The sequence below is a fragment of the Diachasma alloeum genome, unplaced genomic scaffold, assembly GCF_001412515.2.
Source record: "Diachasma alloeum isolate Michigan unplaced genomic scaffold, Dall2.0 Dall_scaffold_00186, whole genome shotgun sequence".
NCBI classification, from domain to species: Eukaryota; Metazoa; Arthropoda; class Insecta; order Hymenoptera; family Braconidae; genus Diachasma; species Diachasma alloeum.
The window spans coordinates 853,105-869,540 of NW_021680352.1; the positions used below are offsets into that span (position 1 = coordinate 853,105).

Sequence of the window (16,436 nt, forward strand, 5' to 3'; positions counted from 1 at the left end):
GGGGGGGGGGGGGGGGGGGGGGGGGGGCGGTTGACGCTCACGGAATTTCAGGCACTAAACTTTCCGGAGGAAGAAAGGGAACGTGCCATTACGTGAGTTCACTTTGAAGCTCTGCTCATCCCTCAAGGAGTGCCTGAAACACACAAGGGGGCGGGGGGGGGGGGGCTTGGGGGCACTTTTGTCAAATTTATTCAATTTCTTTNGGGGGGGGGGAGCTTGGGGGCACTTTTGTCAAATTTATTCAATTTCTTTTATTACTGATGTCGAAAGTACACCAGAAAGTTAGGAATTTATTCTGATGGAATTTTATAGGGGAATTTTCAAAGCACGTCCTCGTGTTCATGTTTTCTGTGGCTCATTCTTCTGAGGAGGAATGTCCCCGGACGTTTCTCGCTTTTATTGAATTATTTTTGTCGATATTGTGAGAATGCAAATAGATTTTTGGGGATTGAAATTTGGTAATCGAAATTAAAACTCGGAAATTGAGGGGTACAAGGGTCATGAGGGTGCAAATAAGGGTCACAAGGTTCAGATTTAGGGTTATGTGGATCAAATTAAGGGTTGCAAGATTAAGGATCACAAGGGTCAGATTAAGGGCCAAAATAAGGGCAACAAGGGCCAGAATAAGGGTCACCAGGGTCAGAATAAAAGTCCAAATAAGGATCACAAGGGTCGGTTTAAGGGTTGCGTGAGTCAGATTAAGGGTCGCAAGATTAAGGGTCACGATGGGCAGATTAAGGGCCTAAATAAAGGTAACAAGGGTCAGAGTAAGGGTCTTAAGCGTCAGATTGAGGGCCAAAATAAGGGTAACAAGGGTCTAAATAAGTGTCAAGGATCAAATTAAGGGTCGCAAGGGTCAAAATACAGGTCACGAGGATTATAATGAGGGTCAGATTAAGGATCCAATGAGGTCACAAGGGTCAGATTAAGGATCACGGGGGTTATACGGGGGTTGGCGAGCGGAGCGAGCAGGGGGCGTGGCCCCCCAGTCAGATTATGTCTAAATTAAAAGTAAAACTTTGCAATTTTTTTCTTTCCTTAGTAAACAAGTGTCTAAATAATTAGTTTCAATAATTCCTTCATTAAAAAATTATACAGAATTATAGAGACCAATACCTTCTTCATAAAAAAAATGATCGGAAACTTCATAAAAATGAGATAAGTTTTTCATAGCTCGCCTGCTTTCACATTCTCCCCCGTCAGAGTGTTCATTTTTGTTTGTGCATACGCAAATAGTTTGCAACCCGTAGTGAAGACATACCGATATAATACATCCCTCAACTCCCGCAGCCGTGGATTTCATTAAAACTCTCGTCAGTGAGGGAGAATTTGAATATTATCCAGAATGCTTGGGGGCGACGGCTGGGGATATCGAGGAATTCCACAGTTGCGCCATACCAACTACTCCCCCATCCACTCGAGCTTTTTATCCTTCCTGTCTTCAAGCCCCGAGCCATACACTATCTGCGAAAGTAACCAAGATTTTGCACGAAATTACCCATTCCACTCGGGGAAAAGTTTGAGGCACACCAGACAACCTAGAGCACGTCAGCCTGCGATCCTCTCCTTCATTTATGGTGAATTGAGATTGGGAAAAGCTCACCAGGAACGAAATGTGTTATTTCCTGGGGGGTGATACGCAGAAAATTTGAGTGATAATTTTTTTTTTTCAATTTTTTATTAAGGACTAGGGCCCCGTGACCCTTAATTCGATCCATATGACCTTGTGACCCTTATTCTGACCCTTATGACTTTGAACCTGATTTTTGTGACCCTTATTCTGACCCTTGTGAACTTGATTTTGATCCATATGACCCTTAATCTGACCCATCAGACCTTGGTGACCCTTATTCTGACCTTTGTGAACCTTATTCTGACCCTTATCACCCTTAATGACCTTTATGGCCCTTAATCCGACCCTTGCGACCCTTATTCTGACCCTTGTGAACGTTAATCTGATCCATATGACCCTTAATCTCACCCATCAGACCTTGGTGACCCTTATTCAGGCCCTTGCGACACTTATTCTGACCCTTGTGAACGTTAATCTGATCCATATGACCCTTAATCTCACCCATCTGACCCTGGTGACCCTTACTCTGATCCTTGTGAACCTTATTCTAACCCTTATCGCCCTCAATGGCCTCTGTGACCCTTAATCCGACCCTTATAACCCTTATTCTCATGTTCGTAACCCTTATTTTGACCCTCATGACCATTATTTTGATCCTCGTGACCCTTATTTTGACCCTTGTGACCCTTAATTGTGGTGTCTTAATTTCGAGTACCAAATTTTTATCACCAGAAGTCAATTTGGGTTTTTACTCTATAGAGAGAAAAAAAATTCATTGCTTTCGAAATTGATGCAATTCTTCAATATAACATTTTTTTATTTTTTCAATCGTAATCCATCAACAGACTATCGGGAGAATTCTAGTGAACATATTCTTGAATTCTCAATTAACGAAAAATTCTGCATAATTTCGTACTGAATAGTCATGTTTTTATCGACAGCGGCTCAGAAATTTTGAATTCCCTTGAATTCTCAGCATTAAACTTTCCATTCACAGCCATTCGCGTTTATTCGCGTGAACTTGCAAAGATGCAGTGAAGGGGGGGGGGATAAGCGCGACAGTACACCGTCCCCACGAGATTTCCAAATAAAAAAGATAAAATAAAACAAAAAAACGTATGCAGATAGAGCACGAGCGATTCAAAATCGTATGCCACAGGCGTTTACGATCCCTCGGGCTGGGTATCGCCGCAATTTATAACTCCTTCCAGTTCTGGGGAAATCGGATAAAACGCGGCTGTGTTATCACACACATATTCACTCGATTCACCACTGGTTAGCAGCGGGGGAAAGTGGGTTTACCAACCCTCTCAATGATATACACCAACTGGTTTATTAAATTCCGGTATATTCGCCAAACCGCAACAGAATTTTCGAGGGATAAACGCGGGTATACACTGGCCCGGGTGGCTTATCCTCTGAGAGCACTATAAAACTCAGATGCAAGTTATGGCTCTGCAAAGCTCAAGAATCTAGAGCCCAAATCGTTCATTTTTCGTTTTTAAGGGGTTTAGGTTTTTACGATTATTTGAAAAATTGGGGCGTGATGATGGCTCAGCGAATTATTTTGTAGTTTACATTTTTGTTTGATTTTTTTTCATCAAATTGTGAATTTTTAATTGAGGAATTTCATGGAATTCCTGTGGAATTGTCAGTTGTGAACATCGCATGATGAATATTAGAGGAATTGTGTTGAATTTTCCTTATTTATATTAATGTTCGTGAAAGAATTGAATGGGAATTTCGGGTTTCATTGATTGTTTTTCTAAAAATTATGAATTTTCAATGGAATTGCCGTGATATTGAAACATTTTTTGTTTTTATGGAGCTTACGTTCTCACGATTATTTGAAAAATTGCTGTGTGATGATAGCTCAGTAAATTATTTCGCAGTTTACATTTTTCTTTCATTTTATTTCATCAAATTGCGAATTTTTAATTGCGGAATTTCATGAAATTCCTGTGGAATTGTCATTTGACAAAACATTAATGAAGACATGAAAGAATAGTAGTATTTGATAATCCAAAGATTTATGCAACTTCGATTTTTTTTCTCAAATTGTGAATTTTCAATTGCAATTCCTTGAAATTTCAGCGAAATTGTCATTTGACACAACATTCAATCCCAAGATGAATATTAAATCCCAAATTATGCTGAATTTTCACTTAATTAAAAATTAACAAATACATATCCTCAAATTTTCTTCATTCCTATTAATTGTCATGAAATAAAGGACTTGAAATTCCCAGTTCCATCGATTTTTCCAATGGAATTCCAGTGGAATTGTCATTTGACACAACATTCAATCGCAAGATGAATATTAGATGCCAAATTATGCTGAATTTTCACTGAATTCAGAATCAACAACTATATTTCCTCAAATTTTCTTCATTCCTATTAATTGTCATGAAATAAAGGACTTGAAATTCCCAGTTCCATCGATTTTTCCAATGGAATTCCAGTGGAATTGTCATTTGACACAACATTCAATCGCAAGATGAATATTAGATGCCAAATTATGCTGAATTTTCACTGAATTCAGAATCAACAACTATATTTCCTCAAATTTTCTTCATTCCTATTAATTGTCATGAAATAAAGGACTTGAAATTCCCAGTTCCATCGATTTTTCCAATGGAATTCCAGTGGAATTGTCATTTGACACAACATTCAATCGCAAGATGAATATTAGATGCCAAATTATGCTGAATTTTCACTGAATTCAGAATCAACAACTATATTCCCTCAAATTTTCTTCATTCCTATTAATTGTCATGAAATAAAGGACTTGAAATTCCCAGTTCCATCGATTTTTCCAATGGAATTCCAGTGGAATTGTCATTTGACACAACATTCAATCGCAAATTACCTGTTAAATCCCAAATTACGCGAAATACATTCCCTAAATATCATTTACACGTGCAAATGGATATTTTACAATCCCATTAATCTGCAAATAGTGAACATGAAGGGACAGCAATGAAAGATAATCCAAATATTTATGTACTGTATCAATGTTATTCTATCAAACTGATTAGAGCGCCCATCACTGTCTCCTCACTTCCCAAGTTTATGTACTTATTGATTTATCCTCTCAGGAAATGCGCCCGCTTATCAGTGATTGCGCATCCACGTACTCGTAATGTTTGCATTTTATCATCGGGAATTACTCAACAGGCCGCGCGGTGATGCTGCGCCATTGGGACTGGGGCGAACATCAAAGTTCGACAGATCGGAAAAAGGAAAAATGAATAGTGTTTTGTTGAGTAGATTCTCTGTAGGAAATCGAAGCGTGATGTTTCAGTCTGTTATGAATTTTTTTTCGCCGGGGCAGGTCATCCTGAAGGCCTTCTCACTCGCTGAATATTCAATATCAGAGGCAAGTTATCGACAATTACTCCGACGATCCGTGACCAAGGAGTCAATGGCGAGGCAGCGAGATAATAATTAGGGGAGTGGAGGGAATAAATCGATTGAATCCGCTGATCATTCTCTTCATTCCTAGTTTTTATGTTTGCGCCTTGACGCCAGAGGGAAAGGTAATGATAGTGTGCTCATGATTCAGGTGAACAAAAGAAAAAATGTTGCGTTGAAGAGACTAATTTTTCTTATTTAACTTTCAAATTTTTTTTTTAATTTTTAAACAATTTTTAATAATTTTCGTAAATAAAAAAACAACGCATAATTGAATTGCTTTTAAAAAAAATTGTTTTTGTTGAATTTTTTTTGTTAAAAAAATTTATAATTAATTGATAATTAATAAATAATTAATTATTAATTAATAATAATATAATTAATAATAATGAATAATAATAATTATTAAGAATAATATTAAGAATTAATTATTCTTAATAATTATTATTATTCATTATTATTAATTATATTATTATTAATTAATAATTAATTAATTTATTTAATTGATTATTTTGAGTTATTTTTTAAAATAAGATTAAAAAAAAATTTGTTTCAATTTTTTTTTTAACAAAAACTAATTTTTTTCAATAAAAAAAATTCAAAATTAATTAAATTATAAAATAAAAAAATCATTCAACTAATTAATTAATTTAATTAATCAACCTTTTTTTTATTAATTTTTTTTTACTGATTTTTTTTATTAACAGCTTCTTGAAAATCTGATTGGGACACTGTCAACAACAGTTAGAATTTGTTATCATATGACTACTTAAATTTCGAAGCATTTCGTTATTAAAAAGGAAAAATTTTATGGAAAAATTAATGAAAACTGTGAATTCACGTGTTCATTGCAATTTCATGATTTACACGTATCGAATTCACACAAAATTATGAAACACTCTCACCCAGGATTGCGAATACCCCCAATTAATCAGCCACCACACCATTTATTTCCATAATTTATGAAATTTTTTGATTTTATTTGGCTCTGTACAGTGTTCCTCTCCATTTTAACTACAAATTTCATTATCCATTAATACAATTACATTAATTATTACTTGAATAATCCGCACTGCCTGCCCCCACCTGCAACCATTGACTCCCATTGACGCGCATTTTTCCTCCATGTGGGGCAGGCAATTAGCATCCACTCCTCTTTCTGAATTCATAATTCCGACTGCTAACGGAATACTAATCCTGTTAATTTATACATGCGGTATATTCACGATCTCTATGGTTAATTATTAATCATAGCCATTCCCCTCCTCGTGGATAATCTTAAACAGAATTCCGTTGGTACTTCGTACCTTGAATTTACATTATTCTCAATACATTACCTCTCGCTGTTTCATCATCCGTTTACTTTAAGGTAAGACTGCATTGAAATTCCAAAATCCAATCAGAATTTAATTGAAAAAAAATAAAAAATTGGCTTTCGATTTTTTTCATCATTATTTTCATTAAATTCTAAACAAATGATTCCAAAAATCCGAAAAAAATTCTGTTTCATTGATCTGTGATCCAGTTAAATATTTCAAATTGAAAAAATTTTCCATCTGAATCCATTTTGAAAAAAAAAATCCAAACTTCATTTCTTTTTTATTTTAAAATTATTTCAACCGTTTCCGTTCATCTTCAAAAAACTCCAAATCTCCTCAGCCATTAACCGGTCATACCAGTAATTTTTAACAAAATTATTTTGTTTAAAATTACTAACTAATTAATGAATTAATTAATTAGTACTTTATTAATTAAAAAAGTACTAATAGTATTAATATTAAGTATTAATTAGTACCAGAAAAAAGCACTGATTAATGAATTACTAATTAATTAATCAATTAATTATTAATTAATTTTAAACAATTTTTTTTTTAATTACTAATATGATCGTTAATGGCTGAGGAGATTTCGCGTCATTTCTCTTCATTCCGAAATGTCCGTGCAGTCTCCCCCCACCATAATCTTTAACATAAAAGAACTTGACATTTGAATATTGCGAGATAAATACTGTCGTAGTTGGCGGAAATAACATTTTAGATCCTAAAATCATCTTACACCTAGTTCAGCTTCAATAATAAGATTTGTATATTATATTTATGTATAAACATGTTACACTGAAGAATGATCGATTTATTGGTTTCCTAGGGGCTTTCACCGTGTACTATAACTTAAATTATTACAATTAATAAATTTACACTCGTCGTTGATGAAGAAATAGCTCCTCCCCCTAGCATTTTATACAGGGCTCTGCATTACTGAGGATTATTTTCAATCATTAATCAATTTATTAATTTACGTGCAGCTTTAGATTATATTAACAAGCATCAAATATTCACCAATCAAACATTTTGGATAAAACATGTTTTGAATTCACATTGATAATTAATCATGTCCATCAGACTAACACATTCAATTATGCGTTGTCTTAACAATCAATATATGTTTATATATCTTTATAGAATTGTTGTTCTCATTCAATTGTTACTGATGAAAAATAAATCACAACTGTTGTTCTACCTCGCGCTCGTCTGGAAGAAATTACGAAGATCTGATTTTTTTTTAATTTATTAAGCTTATGGTAATGGAGTATTTGCATTCTCAGTAGATTTTTGTCAATTTTTTTTTCGGTATCTAGTTCTCGAGATGTCGTCGACCATCGAATCAATTCATTTTGTTAAATTTTTTAAAATACATTAGAGAAAGCACTCGTTTACACGAAGAATAATGAGTAGAAGATCTGTTATAATTCCCCCTTCATCACTTATCAATAGTACTTGCGGAATGTACCTATTATGCGCTTTCAGAACAGTTTTAATTGAGTTGAGGATACAATTATGTGCGCGTTAAATTAAAAACATTCAACTGTTGGAAATTTTTTTTTATCCATCGATTTTCATCGGTGATAACTCGAGATCGGCAGAGTGAAAATCGGCGATTTTTTTTTCATTTTGAAGGGCTTTTTGATAGCTTTAAAATGACGCCTGATTCGTCAAAATCGTATCGTTCGACTGGGAGATATTCAGGAAAAGAATCGAAATTTTTAGTCTGATCAAAACAAAACTGTTGATTTTTATTTTATTTTCGGGTTAAATCGACCGATTTTCATCGTCAATGACTCGATATTTTTCTTTCACTTCCACAATTCCCAAATAATTCGACATGAATATTCACTCCCCCACGAATAACATTCCTAATTGTCTGAAAATTGAAAGACTAGTCCGGAATTTCAATGTTTTTCTGTTGAAAATTCATGCACAAATTCTCAACAGCGTTCATCAAATTCACTAATCCTGTTTTCACTCATCAAACATTGTTGTGATAGTTTACGAGACAGATGCGGTGGGTGGATACGACACGGGTCACGCTAAACTCGAGTCCTGCTCACCCCAGCCCTCACTGTCACACTCGCTCTCCGATGCTGAGTCGCTGTCACTGAATTCAACAGCCACACGTCGTGCCAATATCGACGCCACGTCATTCAGGGCATTGACACGCTCCACCTCCTTCTGCTCAATTTTCTCCACTTTTCGGAGTTTAATTCCTGAAATTAACGATATCCATAATTTTATTCCATGCGACAAACGACTGGAGATTTTCGTAGCATTTTTTTTTATTTTGAAAATTTGAGGCTTTAAAAATTTGAGGATTGGGGCGGAGGTATTCAATTATTATCTTCTACTATTTTATTTTGTCGTGAAAATTTTGAGGATGAAAATTTGGGATTTTTTTAGAACTGCGTCATGAATTTTGAGGATATTCAAGTATTTTGTTTTTTTTTTTGGCTGTTTTTGTAGTCGAACATTTCTCATTTGAACAGAGTTCTCATTTGAATCCCCATTTGACCCTAAGAATCTGGACATTTTTCAATTTCTTGTCATTCAACATACTCTGAATATAAATTAAAAATGCACTTTGAAAACATTAAGAATTTATTCTACTTTTTTTTCAATTCAATTGACAATTTCAGATAACGAAAGATGAAAAAAAAACATCGAGATAACGTTCGAAAGATGGTACACCCGACCTTAACACTACATTATTCTGTGAAAATGAAAAAAGTTATATAAATACTCACCATCTCTGATGGCCTTCAGCAGATCATTCCTCGGATCGACGATAGGAATATTAGCATTCGGTGGTTTCTTGATCTGTCCATCGACAATATTCTTGATGGGTCTCAATTTCGGTGGATTAGTAGCAATCATCTTGGCAATATCTCCATTGGTAAGTGGCAGAGCTTGCACAGGTCCATTAGCAACTGGTGGTGGTGGTGGAGGTGGTGGTGGTGGTGGAATGTTGCAGGGGGGTGATATTGGCCTCGTCGGTATTGGATCAGGAGTGGGTGGTGGTGGTGGTAAATCCTGTGGTGCTGGATCAGGCTCATCAACACCCATTGGCATTCCATGATTCGGAGGCGTTGGTGTCGACTGGTGGCTCGGCAGAGGGCTGTTGGAACGACTGCCATTTCTGTTGAGCAAATGGGCCGGAATAGTGCCATTCATCGATGGCGGTGACATTATTTCACCGGGTGGTGGTGGCGGAGGTGGAAGTGTATCTCTTCCTGTGCTCATTGATCTACCCCTCGTTGGGGTATTATTGGCGGATGCAATTGTGGGAGTTGAATTGCTCGATGCATTGCTGGGTGGGGCTGGGGGTGGCTGAGAGGGTCGGGATTTGCCACCTCTGCTTGGAGTACTCTGACCCGGCGACTGGTACGTTTCACTTCCTGGCTGGCCCTGGCCCGCTGCGTAGTGCGAACTGTAGAGACTACCGTCGTCGTAACCCTGGGCTGAGTAATTTGTCGCCCTGAAACAATGAACAGGATGTTCCTGGAGTTTTTCACAAGCTCTCAGAGCTGGCCACTGTTTCATTGAAATTAAGGCCCGGCTGTACTATCTTTCAAAAGTTATCTGGATTTTTTTTCATCTTTCGTAATCCAAAATTGTCAATTGAGTGGTACATCGTGTAGAAATTCCCAAAAATTATGACAGAATGATAAAAAAAATCGAAAAAATTCTGAACTTTTTCAAAGAGCGTTTTTAATTGAGATTCAGAATGAGTTGAAACAAGTGGAAATTACAAATATCTGATTCGCTGTGGCAAATTATCTATTAGCTGTCATTTTCCATGGTGAATAACAAAACACTAACTCCTCATGGGAAGTGACAGCTAGGTATCTCAATTTTCAAAACAGTGGTATGTAGTCATCTGCCATTTTTATGTGATAAAAGTGTGATTAAAAAATTCTCCAAAATATTACAACTTTTTTCAAAGAGCCTTTTCCGTAATAAATGTCTCTGTGCAGCGTGGGAAAAGATTTACGAAATCAGTCCTCCCCCTGCATGATATTGGGTGAGAGGTCGCCATTTGTCACCGTAAATCAGATACATTTTTCAATTTCTTGTTATTCAACTTATTCTGAATGTAAATTAAAAATGCTCTTTGAAAAAATTAAGAATTTCTTCTGCTTTTTTTGTATTATTCATTCATAATTTTTCAAAACTTCTGCATGACGCAGGACTTAATTGACAATTTCAGATGACGAAAGATGAAAAAAAAAAACATTGAGATAACGTTCGAAAGATAGTACACCCGGGCCTCCAGATGTTCTGGTCGATCACATAGAATTTATTTATATGTCTTTTTGAAATTGAAATGAAATAGTATTTACTATTTTATTTCACTATTTCACTATTTGATTTTGCATGAAATATTTTTTTTCCTACGAATATTTCCCTTTCACTTTACCTATAATGATCATTTGCCGTTGGTGGACTGTACAAATTCTGCTCATCAGCTGGATAACTCCTCCTCAACTCTATACTGTTGGGTCTTGGTGGTCTCGGATCAGTCATTACCAATCCCAGTAATGATTCGTCTGGAATATTATGGGGCGTACGATACTGAACCCCCTGAGTTGGCATTATGTACTCGCCATGACCAACCGCCAATTGTCGCTGTCTCTCTCTCGTGTTGTGGGGTTGTCTTACACGCTTCTTGTGTCGACCACCTCCACCGCCGCCCCCATCGTTCCGAGGCCTGTGTGGCTACACGACGACACGACATCATGATTAAACATCTTGAATAATTAATTTTTTGGCGGGTGCATCGCAAGCCAAAATTTATCAATTTGATTTTTAATAACATGACAGGGATGATTTTTCAATAATACACTGTTGGAAATTTTTACGGAAATTTCTGGTCGATTTGTTGAAAATTTCAAGCGATTTCGTCATTATAATTCAAAATTTTGAGCTAAAATCGACGGGAATTGAAAATTTCAGTTCTGAAATATGAATTTTCATCATTTTCCCCCCTAAATTGAATTCAGCGTCACCCTCCACAAAATTAATAATCAACAGTCCCTGAAATTTCATTTTTTTTTCTGACAGTGTATTTGAATGCGATCATGTTCTCTGTGTTCATAATGTACAACAGGAATGCTCGATGAGATGAATCGTGATTCGATGATTGTATAAAATTAATGACGATGACGACATTAAATATAAAAACTGGAACGATAAATCATCACCTAAACCTAGCGATAAAAAACTACTGGAGAATTTTAAAAGCGAGCAGTCTAGGTAAAAAATCTAACAGCACAAATACCAAAAATTCAACTTCAATATTCGTTAATGACAGAAAAATCCACACAGAATGTGAGTTAACTCAATTATGCAGTGAGTGAACGGTGATGTCAACGTATAAATATCGATGATATTCATTGGAATGAAAAAATAAAACAAACCAAGGGTATGGAAAAAAATCAATATCACAGAAAGAATCTACAAAGATCCAAACCATCGACTTGCCTCTCTGAACGGTTCGGCATATTCAGACTCGGTCTATAACCAAGGGGACATTTTCGACAGTTAGAATTATTCACGTCGACAATTGTTCTCATAAACAAAAGATAAAAAAAGCCTCCTTCTGAGATTCGCACGTTACAGTGCGCGTAGTCAATTGATTAATGAAAATAATTGATACCTTTTTCCCCCGATCGTGCAATTTTTTCTCCGTATCCTTGAGCATTTCTTGACTCCACAGATCGAAGAAGTAATTGGGATCTGTGTAGAACTTCAAGCCATCTTTACCATCCTCCCTGGAATTGAAAATATTGCGAGAAAAATGTAATAACATGAAATTGTCCAGAAAAAAAAGATGACAGGACTATTTGCCATAAGTTATTCAACACGTAGTTCATTAATTCTACGTAAATTTGAGAACACGTGAGTCATTGACCTGCTTGAATTTGAATCGGGTCAGAATAAGGGTCATAAGGGCCAGAATAAGGGTTACGAGGGCCGAACTAATGATCATCAGGGTCAGAATAAGGGTCACGAGGGTCGAGATAAGGGTTATGAGGGTCAGAATAAGGGTCATGAAGCTCAGAATAAGGGTCACAAGGGTCAGATTAAGGGTTATAAGGGTCTCTCTACATTGTAAAAATTCGGATGGACTTCTCGTGATGAAAATTTGGTACTCGAAATTAAAACTCCAAAATTAAGGGCCACAGGGATTAAAATAATGGTCATAAGGGTCAAAATAAGGGTCATAAGGGCCTGAATAAGGGTCACGAGGATAACGAGGGTCGAGATAATGGTTGTGAGGGTCAGAATGAGGGTCACGAGTCAGATTAAGGATCACAAGGGTCAGATAAAGGGTTATAAGGGCCTCTCTACATTGTAAAAATTCGGATGGACTTCTCGTGATGAAAATTTGGTACTCGAAATTAAAACTCCAAAATTAAGGGCCACAGGGATTAAAATAATGGTCATAAGGGCCCGAATAAAGGTCACGAGGATCAAGTAAGGGTTATGAGGGTAAGAATAAGGGTCACGAGGATCAGATTAAAGGTCATAAGGGCCGCAATAAGGGCCATAAAGGTCTGGTTAAGGGCCACAAGGGTCAGAAAAAATTGAGTCGTCACCACTTCCTCGAACAATCTTAATAATGATGACGATATGTGAAAGTGAATGTCTTGTTGAATTCATGATGTATTGAATTTGTTTTGCGTTAAATAGCCATGGAACTAGGAAAAAAACAGTGAAATACCTGTAGACATTGAGTTTATCGAGTGGCGGAGGTGTGTCGCACTGTTGATAAGTCTCCAGCATAGCCGTGGGCATGGTGTCCCTGGAGACGACTTGCTGATCAAATACCACAGAGCTCTTGAAGGCCTTCCTCATGTGAATATCTTGCAGGGAGACTAAAAACCCAAGCGCAAAAAAAAAAACCATAAAACAACACAAAACAATTATTCCCGAGAAACCAGCTATTTCTCCACAAATACCCACCTTCCTCAACATTGCTGTCCAACTGGGTAACTTTAACAGCCAATCTGTCTATTCTCGCTTGTAGTGAATTAGCGCGATCACTTAGTGTATGTGCCTCCCTCGCCAATTCACCGAATAAATCCTCAGCGTGTCGGGATAAACTCGACAGCTGCCTTATGGTGTTTGCAAGTGTGCCATTTGTCGCAGCCTCAAGCTCGGACGGCAGTGGAAATGACTCTGGTATTGTACCACGTGCAACGTGCACTGGCTCAACCAGTCTCTTTGGTAGTGGCATCTTGGGGAGTTTTTTTAGAGTGATGGAGACTCACTCGAGGTACCACAAGACCCACTCACCGCTTTGGATCTCTTGATATCTGTAATGACGATGGGGAATATTAACTATTGAACGTTTTTGCAATTTTTATTTTTTATTAGAACGGGACCTCCGTGTGACCTCCACACGACCTCCACATGACCTTCATACGACCTTTACATAACCCCTGCATGACCTCCATACTACCTCCATATAATCAAACTGATCCTTATGGCGTCTCCAGGCTCCCTGACCCTTATCACTCTTTAAAAATGTGGGATGATTGTCACAAGACCTTCACACGCCCTTCATGACCTCCACACGACCTTCACATAACCCCCACATAACCTATACACAACCTCCATATAATCACACTGATCCTTATGACCTCTGCAGGCTCCCTGACCCTCATCAAACTCCTTAAAAATGTGGGATGACTGTCACAAGACCTTCACACGCCTTTCATGACCTCCACACGACCTTCACATAACCCCCACATAACCTATACACAACCTTCATATAATCACACTGATCCTTATGACCTCTACAGGCTTTCTGACCCTCACCAGGCTCCTTCAAAATGTAGGATGACCCACCTAAGCCCTTCATGACCTCCGAACGACCTTTACATAACCCCCACATGACCTATACCCGCCCTCCACATAATCACACTGATCCTTATGACCTCTACAGGCTCCCTGACCCTTATCAAACTCCTTAAAAATGTGGAAGGCCTATCACAAGACCTTCACAGGCCCTTCATGACCTCCCAACGACCTTCTCATGACCTATACACGACATCCACATAATCACACTGATCCTTATGCTCTTCACAGATTCCCTGACCCTCACCACGCGCCTTAAAAATTTCGAATGACTCTTATAAGACCTCCATATGCCCTTTACGACCTCCTTACGACCTCCACATGACCTCCACTCAACCAACCCGACCATTATGACCTTTACCGTCTTCCTGACATTTATCAGAGTCGATATCCCACATAAACATTCATATCTTGCATCAAGAAGATAAAACATGGACCCAATTCCTTGTATTCCGTAACCCATCCTATAACCTATTACCCCCTTTCACGCTTCGTGCAGGTGCAGTTGCCTGTTTACCTTCGTCCACTCGAGAAAAAAAAATGATAAAAACAACTCTGCATGTATACCCCGACTGAGTATGCTAATTAGACCGAGGGGTAATAGCTGGTAATACCTTTAACGGGTGGAGTGAAGTGAGTCGATGACCAGAGTTTCAGTGAATGACCCTGACTGCTCTCACTATTTTTTTTTCTTCCCTCTCAATCTTTCCCACGGATGTTTTTAATTTTTCCATTTTTACTTCACTTCTCTGTTGCGTTGTGTCGACCTTGTAGTAATTCTCGATAGCTAAAATGGGAGGAGCCAATTGAGGCCAATGGGATTACATGGGAAGCGGAGCAGCGTTCGTAACCATTAAAAATTAAATTGTAAAAGACATTCAGAATTTAACGAATTGCCGGGGAAAAAAAAAATTTTCACACCTGATAGGGGCCAGGGAGAATAAATTTGATGGAAGAAATCCCGAGGAAATATAGGAGCAATTGGAGATAAGATAATGGTTCTATCTGGAGGTGCTTGTGAGTCTCGTTCAATCCTTTCAACCGCTCGACCTTTCACTGCGAGAAGTTGAGAGTCTGGTGTCTATAGAGATAGGATCGACGGATCAATCGTCTGTGAAGTTACAGCATTGCCGAGCAAACGGTAGTTCAACTCCATTCGTGATGAAATTGAGAAGAAGATACGAATTGCTGGTCGAATGTCTTCCTGGAATGAATCCGGGGAGATTGCTACTTTGGATTCTCGGACGCGGAACGAACGATGTGACGCATTTTAATCAGCTTCACTTCCGGATTCCACAGTCGGACGGCTCTATGGGCACTCCATTACGACTTTTTAGGTTATGAATGGTGAAGAGAGTTTTACTGGTGGATTTGGGGAGAATTAAGGAGTTAAATTTGGTTGTTTAGCTCTTGTTCTGAATATCATTGACAGGAAAAAATATCACGTAAGAGGCCTCGGGAGTAAAAAAACGAATTCTCAGCCAAAAAGTGATGAAAAAATTTGAAAGATGGCTGGAAAAAATTGTTCATTTCACAGAAACCGAATGGAACGAGTTGAGGTTGATATGAAGTAAACAAATAATTATTATAAATGGTTAAAAACGCGAGGTGGAGGCGCCGCCATCTTTAAAGCTCCTTCCGGCATAGGGAGAGGTATCCAAGATGGCGGCGCCACTCCTGCCTGCCGCTTCGTATTTTTGGCCACTTCTTTAAACTATTTACCTCCTTTAAATAATCTTCAACTTGTTTCATCTAGTTCCAAAAAAATGAACAATTTTCCGAAGCCAAGATGCGATTTTTTTGTCATGATATTTATAAAAAAATCCTTGTCTATACTTTGTTCTAATAACATTACGAACGTATTTCCCTCGAATAAATTTCATAAAATAATTCAGCGCTCATCGGCAAGTGCCCCAGGTCCAAATTGTCTAGAGTCTCACACTTGCGGATGAGCACAAGGATAACTAGGATGATCTCATTACTCAGGCCGTCGATAACTCACGGCAAACGAGATGCTGTGAATTTTTGCTGATGCCTCGAGGAGTTTCGTAACTGGAGTGGAGTTTGATAAAAGTGATAACTCAGTTGTCATGATTTATCGGGCACTCCTCCCACGGTATCTGATCTACCCCTCTGGGTTTCTCCAGAGTAAAAGGGAAGTGTGAGTCACGGCATGATATAAAACATCATCGACGTGAAAACTACAGAGACTGTTTCCCACTCGTACGACTTATTCAGTGAGAATTATCGGGTGC

At 37.8% G+C, this 16,436-nt stretch overlaps 1 protein-coding gene across 2 annotated transcripts in view; it reads right to left on the minus strand.

The window, feature by feature from the left end:
• Positions 1-7,048: 7,048 nt before the first annotated feature.
• The window catches only part of LOC107048331 (wiskott-Aldrich syndrome protein family member 3), a 21,382-nt gene continuing 11,994 nt past the window's right edge, over positions 7,049-16,436 (minus strand). Inside the window, exons 2-8 of one of the 2 annotated variants that reach the window (XM_015271470.2) lie at positions 13,285-13,637; positions 13,043-13,196; positions 11,975-12,089; positions 11,800-11,832; positions 10,736-11,034; positions 9,063-9,793; positions 7,049-8,528 (exon numbers count right to left, since the gene is read on the minus strand). In XM_015271470.2, the coding sequence (XP_015126956.1) occupies positions 8,347-8,528; positions 9,063-9,793; positions 10,736-11,034; positions 11,800-11,832; positions 11,975-12,089; positions 13,043-13,196; positions 13,285-13,558 (1,788 nt within the window). In that variant the 5' untranslated portion in view covers positions 13,559-13,637 and the 3' untranslated portion in view covers positions 7,049-8,346. The remainder of the gene's footprint in view (positions 8,529-9,062; positions 9,794-10,735; positions 11,035-11,799; positions 11,833-11,974; positions 12,090-13,042; positions 13,197-13,284; positions 13,638-16,436) is intronic. The other variant, XM_015271471.2, reaches the window with a different exon arrangement.